Source organism: Oncorhynchus mykiss, chromosome 29 (assembly GCF_057628025.1).
Source record: "Oncorhynchus mykiss isolate SJ-2025 chromosome 29, ASM5762802v1, whole genome shotgun sequence".
NCBI classification, from domain to species: Eukaryota; Metazoa; Chordata; class Actinopteri; order Salmoniformes; family Salmonidae; genus Oncorhynchus; species Oncorhynchus mykiss.
Window position 1 is genome coordinate 7,828,861 of NC_143050.1, and position 14,071 is coordinate 7,842,931.

The 14,071-nt window shown below is 40.2% G+C and overlaps 1 protein-coding gene across 8 annotated transcripts in view; it reads left to right on the top strand.

Moving 5' to 3' along the window:
* The first annotated feature begins 1,170 nt into the window (after positions 1-1,170).
* LOC110510252 (sterile alpha motif domain-containing protein 9-like) overlaps positions 1,171-14,071 on the top strand; it is a 38,149-nt gene continuing 25,248 nt past the window's right edge. For 3 of the 8 annotated variants that reach the window (XM_036967645.2, XM_090226445.1, XM_090226447.1), the window contains exons 1-2: positions 1,232-1,430; positions 12,660-12,724. In XM_036967645.2, coding sequence (XP_036823540.1) covers position 12,724 — 1 coding nt within the window. In that variant the 5' untranslated portion in view covers positions 1,232-1,430; positions 12,660-12,723. Of the gene's footprint in view, positions 1,431-12,659; positions 12,725-14,071 lie in introns of all 8 variants that reach the window. The other 5 variants (XM_036967646.2, XM_090226446.1, XM_090226448.1 and 2 more) reach the window with 3 other exon arrangements.

Below are 14,071 nucleotides of genomic sequence, written 5' to 3' on the forward strand. Positions count from 1 at the left end.
ATGGATCATAGGTAGATTGAGGTGAAGCCACGCCCAGGTCTGGAATACCTGTAACGAGGTGACAGGTGACAGACCCAGGCAGATAGTGGTCAGGTTCCTACGTTTCAAGGTCAAGATGGATGTTCTAGAGAACTTGAGAGTAACCAACAAATTCCTCAACAAGGACTTCTCTGGAGCTGTGCGCCAGAGGCGGAAAAAAATTATCAGCTATGAAAGCTGCCAGAGAGCAGGGACATTGCTTACATCCGAATGATTCATTGTCTACCCTCCGTTCCAAAAGCCTGGGAGGAGTGAGATAGCCTGGGAGCCTGGGAGGAGTGAGACACACACACACACACACACACACACGGGAATGTTTGACTGACTAATTTAGTGAAACAATGTTTTCCTCATCAATCAACACACTGAGCAAAAAAACAACCCTTCCCACAGTTGATTCTACAAGGAACCCAGAAGGGTTCTACCTGGAACCATAAAGGGTTCTACTTAGAACCAAAAAGGGTTCTCATAGGGGGACGACAAAATAACTATTTGGGAACCCTTTTTTTCTACGAGTGTGGCGTTTGCTATGTATTTGTATGTATTATGTATTTAATAAAGATCCCCATTAGTTCCTGCAACCGGAAGGTTGCAAGCATCTTGACCTACAGCATCACCGCTTGGAATGGCAATTGCTTGGCATCCAACCACAAGGCGCTACGGAGGGTAATGTGTACGGCCCAGTACATCACTGGGACCAAGCTCCTTGCCATCCAGGACCTCTTTGCCAGGTGGTGTCAGAGGAAGACCTTAAAAATTGTCAAATACTCCAGCCACCCAAGTCATAGACTGTTCTCTCTGCTTATGCTACACATAGATACATAACATACAATCAGCTAGTTCATTTTCTTGCACCTGCTACTGAAATGGTGGCTGCAGTTTAAATGATTTTTAAATAGTCTTCTTATACATTTTCAATTCTGAATGCGGGTTTTAGGTGAATAAAAATTCAACCTGTTGGATATCCTGACTTCCAATAGGAATGACATATCAGGGAAGGACGGAGTAGAGTCAGGTGTCAGATGCAGAGGAGGAAGGAACGTAGGCTACACTAACAGAACACAGCCTGTTGTGACTTATTGGTTAATCATAACACACATCCACAGGCAAGATTGCAAGGAAATCCTTTTATGGGCAGGACATAGTAACATTGGGCAGGGTGATGTTCCGACCTGTTTTACCGGTTCTCTCTGTCCTTCCCTTTACAGGAAATCAAAGCTGAATAAGGTGTGTGTAGTAGTTGGCCCGTGGTCACTGCTGTTTTGTAATCATGAGTGGACCAGAATCTCTGTTTGATACTCAAAAAGAAGCTTGCTGTAGTTGGTGTGTTGGAATGAATAGTCAAGGTTTCTCCACAAGTCCAGTGCTTGTATGGGTAGACCAGACGGAAGGTACGTTTGTTATTGTCTCTCATATTTACAATTGTTACAACTCAGAAACGTAAGATGAGGGAGAGGGAACAGGGAGAGAAGCAGAGAGACAGGGCGAGAAGCAAGATGTTAAGGAAGAATGAAAAACATTAATTGCTGTAATTGTATCTGTGATCTTAGATGAGACCTTCACATGGTGCTGTTAGACTGGGGTTATATAGTTCCATTACATGGTGTTGTTAGACTGGGGTTATATAGTTCCATTACATGGTGTTGTTAGACTGGGGTTATATAGTTCCATTACATGGTGTTAGACTGGGGTTATATAGTTCCATTACATGGTGTTGTTAGACTGGGGTTATATAGTTCCATTACATGGTGTTAGACTGGGGTTATATAGTTCCATTACATGGTGTTAGACTGGGGTTATATAGTTCCATTACATGCTGTTAGACTGGGGTTATATAGTTCCATTACATGGTGTTGTTAGACTGGGGTTATATAGTTCCATTACATGGTGTTGTTAGACTGGGGTTATATAGTTCCATTACATGGTGTTAGACTGGGGTTATATAGTTCCATTACATGCTGTTAGACTGAGGTTATATAGTTCCATTATATGGTGTTAGACTGGGGTTATATAGTTCCATTACATGGTGTTAGACTGGGGTTAAATAGTTCCATTACATGGTGTTGTTAGACTGGGGTTATATAGTTCCATTACATGGTGTTAGACTGGGGTTATATAGTTCCATTACATGGTGTTAGACTGGGGTTATATAGTTCCATTACATGGTGTTAGACTGGGGTTATATAGTTCCATTACATGGTGTTGTTAGACTGGGGTTATATAGTTCCATTACATGGTGTTGTTAGACTGGGGTTATATAGTTCCATTACATGGTGTTAGACTGGGGTTATATAGTTCCATTACATGCTGTTAGACTGGGGTTATATAGTTCCATTACATGCTGTTAGACTGGGGTTATATAGTTCCATTACATGGTGTTGTTAGACTGGGGTTATATAGTTCCATTGCATGGTGTTGTTAGACTGGGGTTATATAGTTCCATTACATGGTGTTAGACTGGGGTTATATAGTTCCATTATATGGTGTTAGACTGGGGTTATATAGTTCCATTACATGGTGTTAGACTGGGGTTATATAGTTCCATTACATGGTGTTGTTAGACTGGGGTTATATAGTTCCATTACATGGTGTTAGACTGGGGTTATATAGTTCCATTACATGGTGTTAGACTGGGGTTATATAGTTCCATTACATGCTGTTAGACTGGGGTTATATAGTTCCATTACATGGTGTTGTTAGACTGGGGTTATATAGTTCCATTACATGGTGTTGTTAGACTGGGGTTATATAGTTCCATTACATGGTGTTAGACTGGGGTTATATAGTTCCATTACATGGTGTTAGACTGGGGTTATATAGTTCCATTACATGGTGTTAGACTGGGGTTATATAGTTCCATTACATGGTGTTAGACTGGGGTTATATAGTTCCATTACATGCTGTTAGACTGGGGTTATATAGTTCCATTACATGGTGTTGTTAGACTGGGGTTATATAGTTCCATTACATGGTGCTTTTAGACTGGGGTTATATAGTTCCATTACATGGTGTTAGACTGGGGTTATATAGTTCCATTATATGGTTTTAGACTGGGGTTATATAGTTCCATTACATGCTGTTAGACTGGGGTTATATAGTTCCATTACATGGTGTTGTTAGACTGGGGTTATATAGTTCCATTGCATGGTGTTGTTAGACTGGGGTTATATAGTTCCATTACATGGTGTTAGACTGGGGTTATATATTTCCATTATATGGTGTTAGACTGGGGTTATATAGTTCCATTACATGGTGTTAGACTGGGGTTATATAGTTCCATTACATGGTGTTGTTAGACTGGGGTTATATAGTTCCATTACATGGTGTTAGACTGGGGTTATATAGTTCCATTACATGGTGTTAGACTGGGGTTATATAGTTCCATTACATGCTGTTAGACTGGGGTTGTATAGTTCCATTACATGGTGTTGTTAGACTGGGGTTATATAGTTCCATTACATGGTGTTAGACTGGGGTTATATAGTTCCATTACATGGTGTTAGACTGGGGTTATATAGTTCCATTACATGGTGTTAGACTGGGGTTATATAGTTCCATTACATGGTGTTAGACTGGGGTTATATAGTTCCATTACATGGTGTTAGACTGGGGTTATATAGTTCCATTACATGGTGTTAGACTGGGGTTATATAGTTCCATTACATGGTGTTAGACTGGGGTTGTATAGTTCCATTACATGCTGTTAGACTGGGGTTATATAGTTCCATTACATGGTGGTGTTAGACTGGGGTTATATAGTTCCATTACATGCTGTTAGACTGGGGTTATACAGTTCCATTACATGGTGTTGTTAGACTGGGGTTATATAGTTCCATTACATGGTGTTGTTAGACTGGGGTTATATAGTTCCATTACATGGTGTTGTTAGACTGGGGTTATATAGTTCCATTACATGGTGTTAGACTGGGGTTATATAGTTCCATTACATGGTGTTAGACTGGGGTTATATAGTTCCATTACATGCTGTTAGACTGGGGTTATACAGTTCCATTACATGGTGTTGTTAGACTGGGGTTATATAGTTCCATTACATGGTGTTAGAATGGGGTTATATAGTTCCATTACATGCTGTTAGACTGGGGTTATACAGTTCCATTACATGGTGTTGTTAGACTGGGGTTGTATAGTTCCATTACATGGTGTTGTTAGACTGGGGTTGTATAGTTCCATTACATGGTGTTGTTAGACTGGGGTTATATAGTTCCATTACATGCTGTTATAGTTCCATTACATGGTGTTAGACTGGGGTTATATAGTTCCATTACATGGTGTTAGACTGGGGTTATACAGTTCCATTACATGGTGTTGTTAGACTGGGGTTATATAGTTCCATTACATGGTGTTAGACTGGGGTTATATAGTTCCATTACATGGTGTTAGACTGGGGTTATATAGTTCCATTACATGGTGTTGTTAGACTGGGGTTATATAGTTCCATTACATGGTGTTAGACTGGGGTTATATAGTTCCATTACATGGTGTTAGACTGGGGTTATATAGTTCCATTACATGCTGTTAGACTGGGGTTATATAGTTCCATTACATGGTGTTGTTAGACTGGGGTTATATAGTTCCATTACATGGTGTTGTTAGACTGGGGTTATATAGTTCCATTACATGGTGTTAGACTGGGGTTATATAGTTCCATTATATGGTGTTAGACTGGGGTTATATAGTTCCATTACATGGTGTTAGACTGGGGTTAAATAGTTCCATTACATGGTGTTGTTAGACTGGGGTTATATAGTTCCATTACATGGTGTTAGACTGGGGTTATATAGTTCCATTACATGGTGTTAGACTGGGGTTATATAGTTCCATTACATGGTGTTAGACTGGGGTTATATAGTTCCATTACATGGTGTTGTTAGACTGGGGTTATATAGTTCCATTACATGGTGTTGTTAGACTGGGGTTATATAGTTCCATTACATGGAGTTAGACTGGGGTTACATAGTTCCATTACATGCTGTTAGACTGGGGTTATATAGTTCCATTACATGCTGTTAGACTGGGGTTATATAGTTCCATTACATGGTGTTGTTAGACTGGGGTTATATAGTTCCATTACATGGTGTTGTTAGACTGGGGTTATATAGTTCCATTACATGGTGTTAGACTGGGGTTATATAGTTCCATTATATGGTGTTAGACTGGGGTTATATAGTTCCATTACATGGTGTTAGACTGGGGTTATATAGTTCCATTACATGGTGTTGTTAGACTGGGGTTATATAGTTCCATTACATGGTGTTAGACTGGGGTTATATAGTTCCATTACATGGTGTTAGACTGGGGTTATATAGTTCCATTACATGCTGTTAGACTGGGGTTATATAGTTCCATTACATGGTGTTGTTAGACTGGGGTTATATAGTTCCATTACATGGTGTTGTTAGACTGGGGTTATATAGTTCCATTACATGGTGTTAGACTGGGGTTATATAGTTCCATTACATGGTGTTAGACTGGGGTTATATAGTTCCATTACATGCTGTTAGACTGGGGTTATATAGTTCCATTACATGGTGTTGTTAGACTGGGGTTATATAGTTCCATTACATGGTGCTGTTAGACTGGGGTTATATAGTTCCATTACATGGTGTTAGACTGGGGTTATATAGTTCCATTATATGGTTTTAGACTGGGGTTATATAGTTCCATTATATGGTGTTAGACTGGGGTTATATAGTTCCATTACATGGTGCTGTTAGACTGGGGTTATATAGTTCCATTACATGGTGTTGTTAGACTGGGGTTATATAGTTCCATTACATGGTGTTGTTAGACTGGGGTTATATAGTTCCATTACATGGTGTTAGACTGGGGTTATATAGTTCCATTACATGGTGTTAGACTGGGGTTATATAGTTCCATTACATGGTGTTAGAATGGGGTTATATAGTTCCATTACATGGTGTTAGACTGGGGTTATATAGTTCCATTACATGCTGTTAGACTGGGGTTATACAGTTCCATTACATGGTGTTGTTAGACTGGGGTTGTATAGTTCCATTACATGGTGTTGTTAGACTGGGGTTGTATAGTTCCATTACATGGTGTTGTTAGACTGGGGTTATATAGTTCCATTACATGCTGTTAGACTGGGGTTGTATAGTTCCATTACATGGTGTTAGACTGGGGTTATATAGTTCCATTACATGGTGTTAGACTGGGGTTGTATAGTTTCATTACATGGCGTTGTTAGACTGGGGTTATATAGTTCCATTACATGGTGTTAGACTGGGGTTGTATAGTTCCATTACATGGCGTTGTTAGACTGGGGTTATATAGTTCCATTACATGGTGTTAGACTGGGGTTGTATAGTTCCATTACATGGCGTTGTTAGACTGGGGTTGTATAGTTCCATTACATGCTGTTAGACTGGGGTTGTATAGTTCCATTACATGGTGTTAGACTGGGGTTATCTAGTTCCATTACATGGTGTTAGACTGGGGTTATATAGTTCCATTACATGGTGTTAGACTGGGGTTATATAGTTCCATTACATGGTGTTAGACTGGGGTTATATAGTTCCATTACATGGTGTTAGACTGGGGTTGTATAGTTCCATTACATGCTGTTAGACTGGGGTTATATAGTTCCATTACATGGTGGTGTTAGACTGGGGTTATATAGTTCCATTACATGCTGTTAGACTGGGGTTATACAGTTCCATTACATGGTGTTGTTAGACTGGGGTTATATAGTTCCATTACATGGTGTTGTTAGACTGGGGTTGTATAGTTCCATTACATGGTGTTGTTAGACTGGGGTTATATAGTACCATTACATGGTGTTAGACTGGGGTTATATAGTTCCATTACATGGTGTTAGACTGGGGTTATATAGTTCCATTACATGCTGTTAGACTGGGGTTATACAGTTCCATTACATGGTGTTGTTAGACTGGGGTTATATAGTTCCATTACATGGTGTTAGACTGGGGTTATATAGTTCCATTACTTGCTGTTAGACTGGGGTTATACAGTTCCATTACATGGTGTTGTTAGACTGGGGTTGTATAGTTCCATTACATGGTGTTGTTAGACTGGGGTTGTATAGTTCCATTACATGGTGTTGTTAGACTGGGGTTATATAGTTCCATTACATGCTGTTATAGTTCCATTACATGGTGTTAGACTGGGGTTATATAGTTCCATTACATGGTGTTAGACTGGGGTTATACAGTTCCATTACATGGTGTTGTTAGACTGGGGTTATATAGTTCCATTACATGGTGTTAGACTGGGGTTATATAGTTCCATTACATGGTGTTGTTAGACTGGGGTTATATAGTTCCATTACATGGTGTTAGACTGGGGTTGTATAGTTCCATTACATGGTGTTAGACTGGGGTTGTATAGTTCCATTACATGGTGTTAGACTGGGGTTGTATAGTTCCATTACATGGCGTTGTTAGACTGGGGTTATATAGTTCCATTACATGGTGTTAGACTGGGGTTGTATAGTTCCATTACATGGTGTTAGACTGGGGTTATATAGTTCCATTACATGGTGTTAGACTGGGGTTATATAGTTCCATTACATGGTGTTGTTAGACTGGGGTTATATAGTTCCATTACATGGTGTTAGACTGGGGTTGTATAGTTCCATTACATGGTGTTAGACTGGGGTTGTATAGTTCCATTACATGGTGTTATACTGGGGTTATATAGTTCCATTACATGGTGTTAGACTGGGGTTATATAGTTCCATTACATGGTGTTAGACTGGGGTTGTATAGTTCCATTACATGGCGTTGTTAGACTGGGGTTATATAGTTCCATTACATGGTGTTAGACTGGGGTTATACAGTTCCATTACATGGTGTTGTTAGACTGGGGTTATATAGTTCCATTACATGGTGTTAGACTGGGGTTATATAGTTCCATTACATGGTGTTAGACTGGGGTTATATAGTTCCATTACATGGTGTTAGACTGGGGTTGTATAGTTCCATTACATGGTGTTAGACTGGGGTTGTATAGTTCCATTACATGGTGTTAGACTGGGGTTGTATAGTTCCATTACATGGCGTTGTTAGACTGGGGTTATATAGTTCCATTACATGGTGTTAGACTGGGGTTGTATAGTTCCATTACATGGTGTTAGACTGGGGTTATATAGTTCCATTACATGGTGTTAGACTGGGGTTGTAAAGTTCCATTACATGGCGTTGTTAGACTGGGGTTGTATAGTTCCATTACATGGCGTTGTTAGACTGGGGTTGTATAGTTCCATTACATGGTGTTGTTAGACTGGGGTTATATAGTTCCATTACATGGTGTTAGACTGGGGTTGTATAGTTCCATTACATGGCGTTGTTAGACTGGGGTTATATAGTTCCATTACATGCTGTTAGACTGGGGTTATATAGTTCCATTACATGGAGTTAGACTGGGGTTGTATAGTTCCATTACATGGTGTTCGACTGGGCTTATATAGTTCCATTACATGGTGTTAGACTGGGGTTGTATAGTTCCATTACATGCTGTTAGACTGGGGTTATATAGTTCCATTACATGGCGTTGTTAGACTGGGGTTATATAGTTCCATTACATGGTGTTAGACTGGGGTTGTATAGTTCCATTACATGGCGTTGTTAGACTGGGGTTATATAGTTCCATTACATGGTGCTGTTAGACTGGGGTTATATAGTTCCATTACATGGTGCTGTTAGACTGGGGTTATATAGTTCCATTACATGCTGTTAGACTGGGGTTGTATAGTTCCATTACATGGTGTTCGACTGGGGTTATATAGTTCCATTACATGGTGTTGTTAGACTGGGGTTATATAGTTCCATTACATGGTGTTAGACTGGGGTTGTATAGTTCCATTACATGGCGTTGTTAGACTGGGGTTATATAGTTCCATTACATGGTGTTAGACTGGGGTTGTATAGTTCCATTACATGGTGTTAGACTGGGGTTATATAGTTCCATTACATGGTGTTAGACTGGGGTTATATAGTTCCATTACATGGTGTTAGACTGGGGTTGTATAGTTCCATTACATGCTGTTAGACTGGGGTTATATAGTTCCATTACATGGTGGTGTTAGACTGGGGTTATATAGTTCCATTACATGCTGTTAGACTGGGGTTATACAGTTCCATTACATGGTGTTGTTAGACTGGGGTTATATAGTTCCATTACATGGTGTTGTTAGACTGGGGTTATATAGTTCCATTACATGGTGTTGTTAGACTGGGGTTATATAGTTCCATTACATGGTGTTAGACTGGGGTTATATAGTTCCATTACATGGTGTTAGACTGGGGTTATATAGTTCCATTACATGGTGTTAGACTGGGGTTATATAGTTCCATTACATGCTGTTAGACTGGGGTTATACAGTTCCATTACATGGTGTTGTTAGACTGGGGTTATATAGTTCCATTACATGGTGTTGTTAGACTGGGGTTATATAGTTCCATTACATGGTGTTAGACTGGGGTTATATAGTTCCATTACATGCTGTTAGACTGGGGTTATACAGTTCCATTACATGGTGTTGTTAGACTGGGGTTGTATAGTTCCATTACATGGTGTTGTTAGACTGGGGTTGTATAGTTCCATTACATGGTGTTGTTAGACTGGGGTTATATAGTTCCATTACATGCTGTTATAGTTCCATTACATGGTGTTAGACTGGGGTTATATAGTTCCATTACATGGTGTTAGACTGGGGTTATACAGTTCCATTACATGGTGTTGTTAGACTGGGGTTATATAGTTCCATTACATGGTGTTAGACTGGGGTTATATAGTTCCATTACATGGTGTTGTTAGACTGGGGTTATATAGTTCCATTACATGGTGTTAGACTGGGGTTGTATAGTTCCATTACATGGTGTTAGACTGGGGTTGTATAGTTCCATTACATGGTGTTAGACTGGGGTTGTATAGTTCCATTACATGGCGTTGTTAGACTGGGGTTATATAGTTCCATTACATGGTGTTAGACTGGGGTTGTATAGTTCCATTACATGGTGTTAGACTGGGGTTATATAGTTCCATTACAGGGTGTTAGACTGGGGTTATATAGTTCCATTACATGGTGTTGTTAGACTGGGGTTATACTAGTTCCATTACATGGTGCTGTTAGACTGGGGTTATATAGTTCCATTACATGGTGTTGTTAGACTGGGGTTATATAGTTCCATTACATGGTGTTGTTAGACTGGGGTTATATAGTTCCATTACATGGTGCTGTTAGACTGGGGTTATATAGTTCCATTACATGGTGTTGTTAGACTGGGGTTATATAGTTCCATTACATGGTGTTAGACTGGGGTTGTATAGTTCCATTACATGGTGTTAGACTGGGGTTGTGGAGTTCCATTACATGGTGTTCGACTGGGCTTATATAGTTCCATTACATGGTGTTAGACTGGGGTTGTATAGTTCCATTACATGGCGTTGTTAGACTGGGGTTATATAGTTCCATTACATGGTGTTAGACTGGGGTTATACAGTTCCATTACATGGTGTTGTTAGACTGGGGTTATATAGTTCCATTACATGGTGTTACACTGGGGTTATATAGTTCCATTACATGGTGTTGTTAGACTGGGGTTATATAGTTCCATTACATGGTGTTAGACTGGGGTTGTATAGTTCCATTACATGGTGTTAGACTGGGGTTGTATAGTTCCATTACATGGTGTTAGACTGGGGTTTTATAGTTCCATTACATGGCGTTGTTAGACTGGGGTTATATAGTTCCATTACATGGTGTTAGACTGGGGTTGTATAGTTCCATTACATGGTGTTAGACTGGGGTTATATAGTTCCATTACATGGTGTTAGACTGGGGTTGTATAGTTCCATTACATGGCGTTGTTAGACTGGGGTTGTATAGTTCCATTACATGGCGTTGTTAGACTGGGGTTGTATAGTTCCATTACATGGTGTTGTTAGACTGGGGTTATATAGTTCCATTACATGGTGTTAGACTGGGGTTGTATAGTTCCATTACATGGCGTTGTTAGACTGGGGTTATATAGTTCCATTACATGCTGTTAGACTGGGGTTATATAGTTCCATTACATGGTGTTAGACTGGGGTTGTATAGTTCCATTACATGGCGTTGTTAGACTGGGGTTATATAGTTCCATTACATGGTGTTAGACTGGGGTTATATAGTTCCATTACATGGTGTTAGACTGGGGTTGTATAGTTCCATTACATGGTGTTAGACTGGGGTTATATAGTTCCATTACATGGTGTTAGACTGGGGTTATATAGTTCCATTACATGGTGTTGTTAGACTGGGGTTGTATAGTTCCATTACATGCTGTTAGACTGGGGTTATATAGTTCCATTACATGCTGTTAGACTGGGGTTATATAGTTCCATTACATGTTGTTAGACTGGGGTTATATAGTTCCATTACATGGTGTTGTTAGACTGGGGTTATATAGTTACATTACATGGTGTTAGACTGGGGTTGTATAGTTCCATTACATGGTGTTAGACTGGGGTTATATAGTTCCATTACATGCTGTTAGACTGGGGTTGTACAGTTCCATTACATGGCGTTGTTAGACTGGGGTTATATAGTTCCATTACATGGTGTTAGACTGGGGTTGTATAGTTCCATTACATGGTGTTAGACTGGGGTTGTATAGTTCCATTACATGCTGTTAGACTGGGGTTGTATAGTTCCATTACATGGTGTTAGACTGGGGTTATATAGTTCCATTACATGGTGTTAGACTGGGGTTATATAGTTCCATTACATGCTGTTAGACTGGGGTTGTATAGTTCCATTACATGGTGTTAGACTGGGGTTATATAGTTCCATTACATGGTGTTAGACTGGGGTTATATAGTTCCATTACATGGTGTTAGACTGGGGTTGTATAGTTCCATTACATGCTGTTAGACTGGGGTTGTATAGTTCCATTACATGGTGTTAGACTGGGGTTATATAGTTCCATTACATGGTGTTAGACTGGGGTTATATAGTTCCATTACATGGTGTTAGACTGGGGTTATATAGTTCCATTACATGGCGTTGTTAGACTGGGGTTATATAGTTCCATTACATGGTGTTAGACTGGGGTTGTACAGTTCCATTACATGGCGTTGTTAGACTGGGGTTGTATAGTTCCATTACATGGCGTTGTTAGACTGGGGTTGTATAGTTCCATTACATGGTGTTCGACTGGGGTTATATAGTTCCATTACATGGTGTTAGACTGGGGTTATATAGTTCCATTACATGGTGTTAGACTGGGGTTGTACAGTTCCATTACATGCTGTTAGACTGGGGTTGTATAGTTCCATTACATGGCGTTGTGCGCTATTTCCTATGTATGAATTTCAGTTCCCTATTATGAGTGAACTGCCTTTAGGAAGTAACACCCCCAGGAAGTGTCCTAAATGGCTTCATATTCCCTATATAGTGCACTACATTCCACCAGAGCCCTATGAAGTAGTACACTATACAGGAATAGAAGGCCATTTGTGACGAATCTCTTGTGTAGGATCCGCCTCCTGAACAATGTTTTTCTACATGTTGGAGTGGTTTATCATGTAGGAGTGGCGTAAGTAAAAACGAAACTAAATCTGTCTTTGTTTTTCAGCAGGATCCATTTGGAGACGAAAGAGCACAAGATAATCTCTATTCACGGAGAGAGGAGATAACAGAGTAAGTATCCAGAATGGAAATAGAGGAAAGACAGAGCAGATTAAAAAGTGATTTTCTAAATTATAGAGTATTAGACAGGAAGTTCATTGAATAACGGTTGAACTAAGTCCTTGTCACCGGCAACGTTGACAGAGGAAGTGAATGTTAAGATGGTGGTGGAGATTAGACCATTGTTAATAAAAAGTACTTTGGTGGTGAATGGAATAATGAATACATTTTTGATAACCACATACAATGACAATGGCAATTACATGAACATTCAATTCGCTATGAGTTTCATTACTGAGATTGCCCCTGAGGTGTATAACTTTGAACAGAGTTGATGGGAATTAACACATAGTGTAGAGTGTAGGATATCCTGCACACTGTTGTTCCATGGAAGTAGGAGTCCCAGCAAACATGTCCACATTGGCACGATGTGGGCCCAATGCAGGTTAAAACATTGGCCCCATGTAGGCCGCTCACATTCGACCGATGCGACTACACTGTACAATAACATACTACACTCTGCAGTATCCCTCATGTGTAGGAGTTACTATAGAATTTTGTCGTATACTGTAGATACTACAGTAATACTACAGTAATGTCTGCAAAACCACTACAGTTTTTTTTTACTATAGTAAGTACTACAGTGTTTAATTTGCTTATACCCTGCCCATTCCCCTCCCCATATCCATATCAACTCATCTTCTAAACACTCTCCTGCAACCAGCCTCACCAATTTATATTTATAAAAAATTATTATTTACCTCAGATCTGTAATCCTCCAAGAAGCTAGCCAGAAACTCCAAGAAGCTAGCCAGAAACTAGCCAGAAGCTAGCCAGGAGCTAGCCCAGAAGCTAATCCAGAAGCTAATCAGAAGCTAGCCACGGTTTGTGGTCATCAGCTATCCTTTAGCTCGAAAATCTATCGCCAGTTTTGTACGGCGCAGCGCGGCTCGGAACGGAACATACCGGACCAATTTTTCTCTCCATGTCCCTGGATTTCAACTGCTCTCTGGACATTCATACCCGGATCTCACAGCTAGCTAGCTGCTATCCGTGTGACAGTCGGCTTTCGTCGATTCCGGAGCAAACATAGATTGTTCCGGTGCTAGCCAGCTCCGTCAATCACTCCTGAGTTCCATCATTCACTCCTGGGCTGCAGTCACCTATCCGGACCCGTTTCACTGCCTACGCGGAGCCCCACCGGGCCTTCACAACTGGACTGCCGACGTTATCTACCTGAAGGAGATCCGGCTGGCTCCTCTGTCGCGACGTTACCTGAACGCCCATCTGCGGCCCGCTAACCGTTAGCTGTCTTACCGGCTGCTATCTGAATAGACAATCGGACAATTTATTTATTTT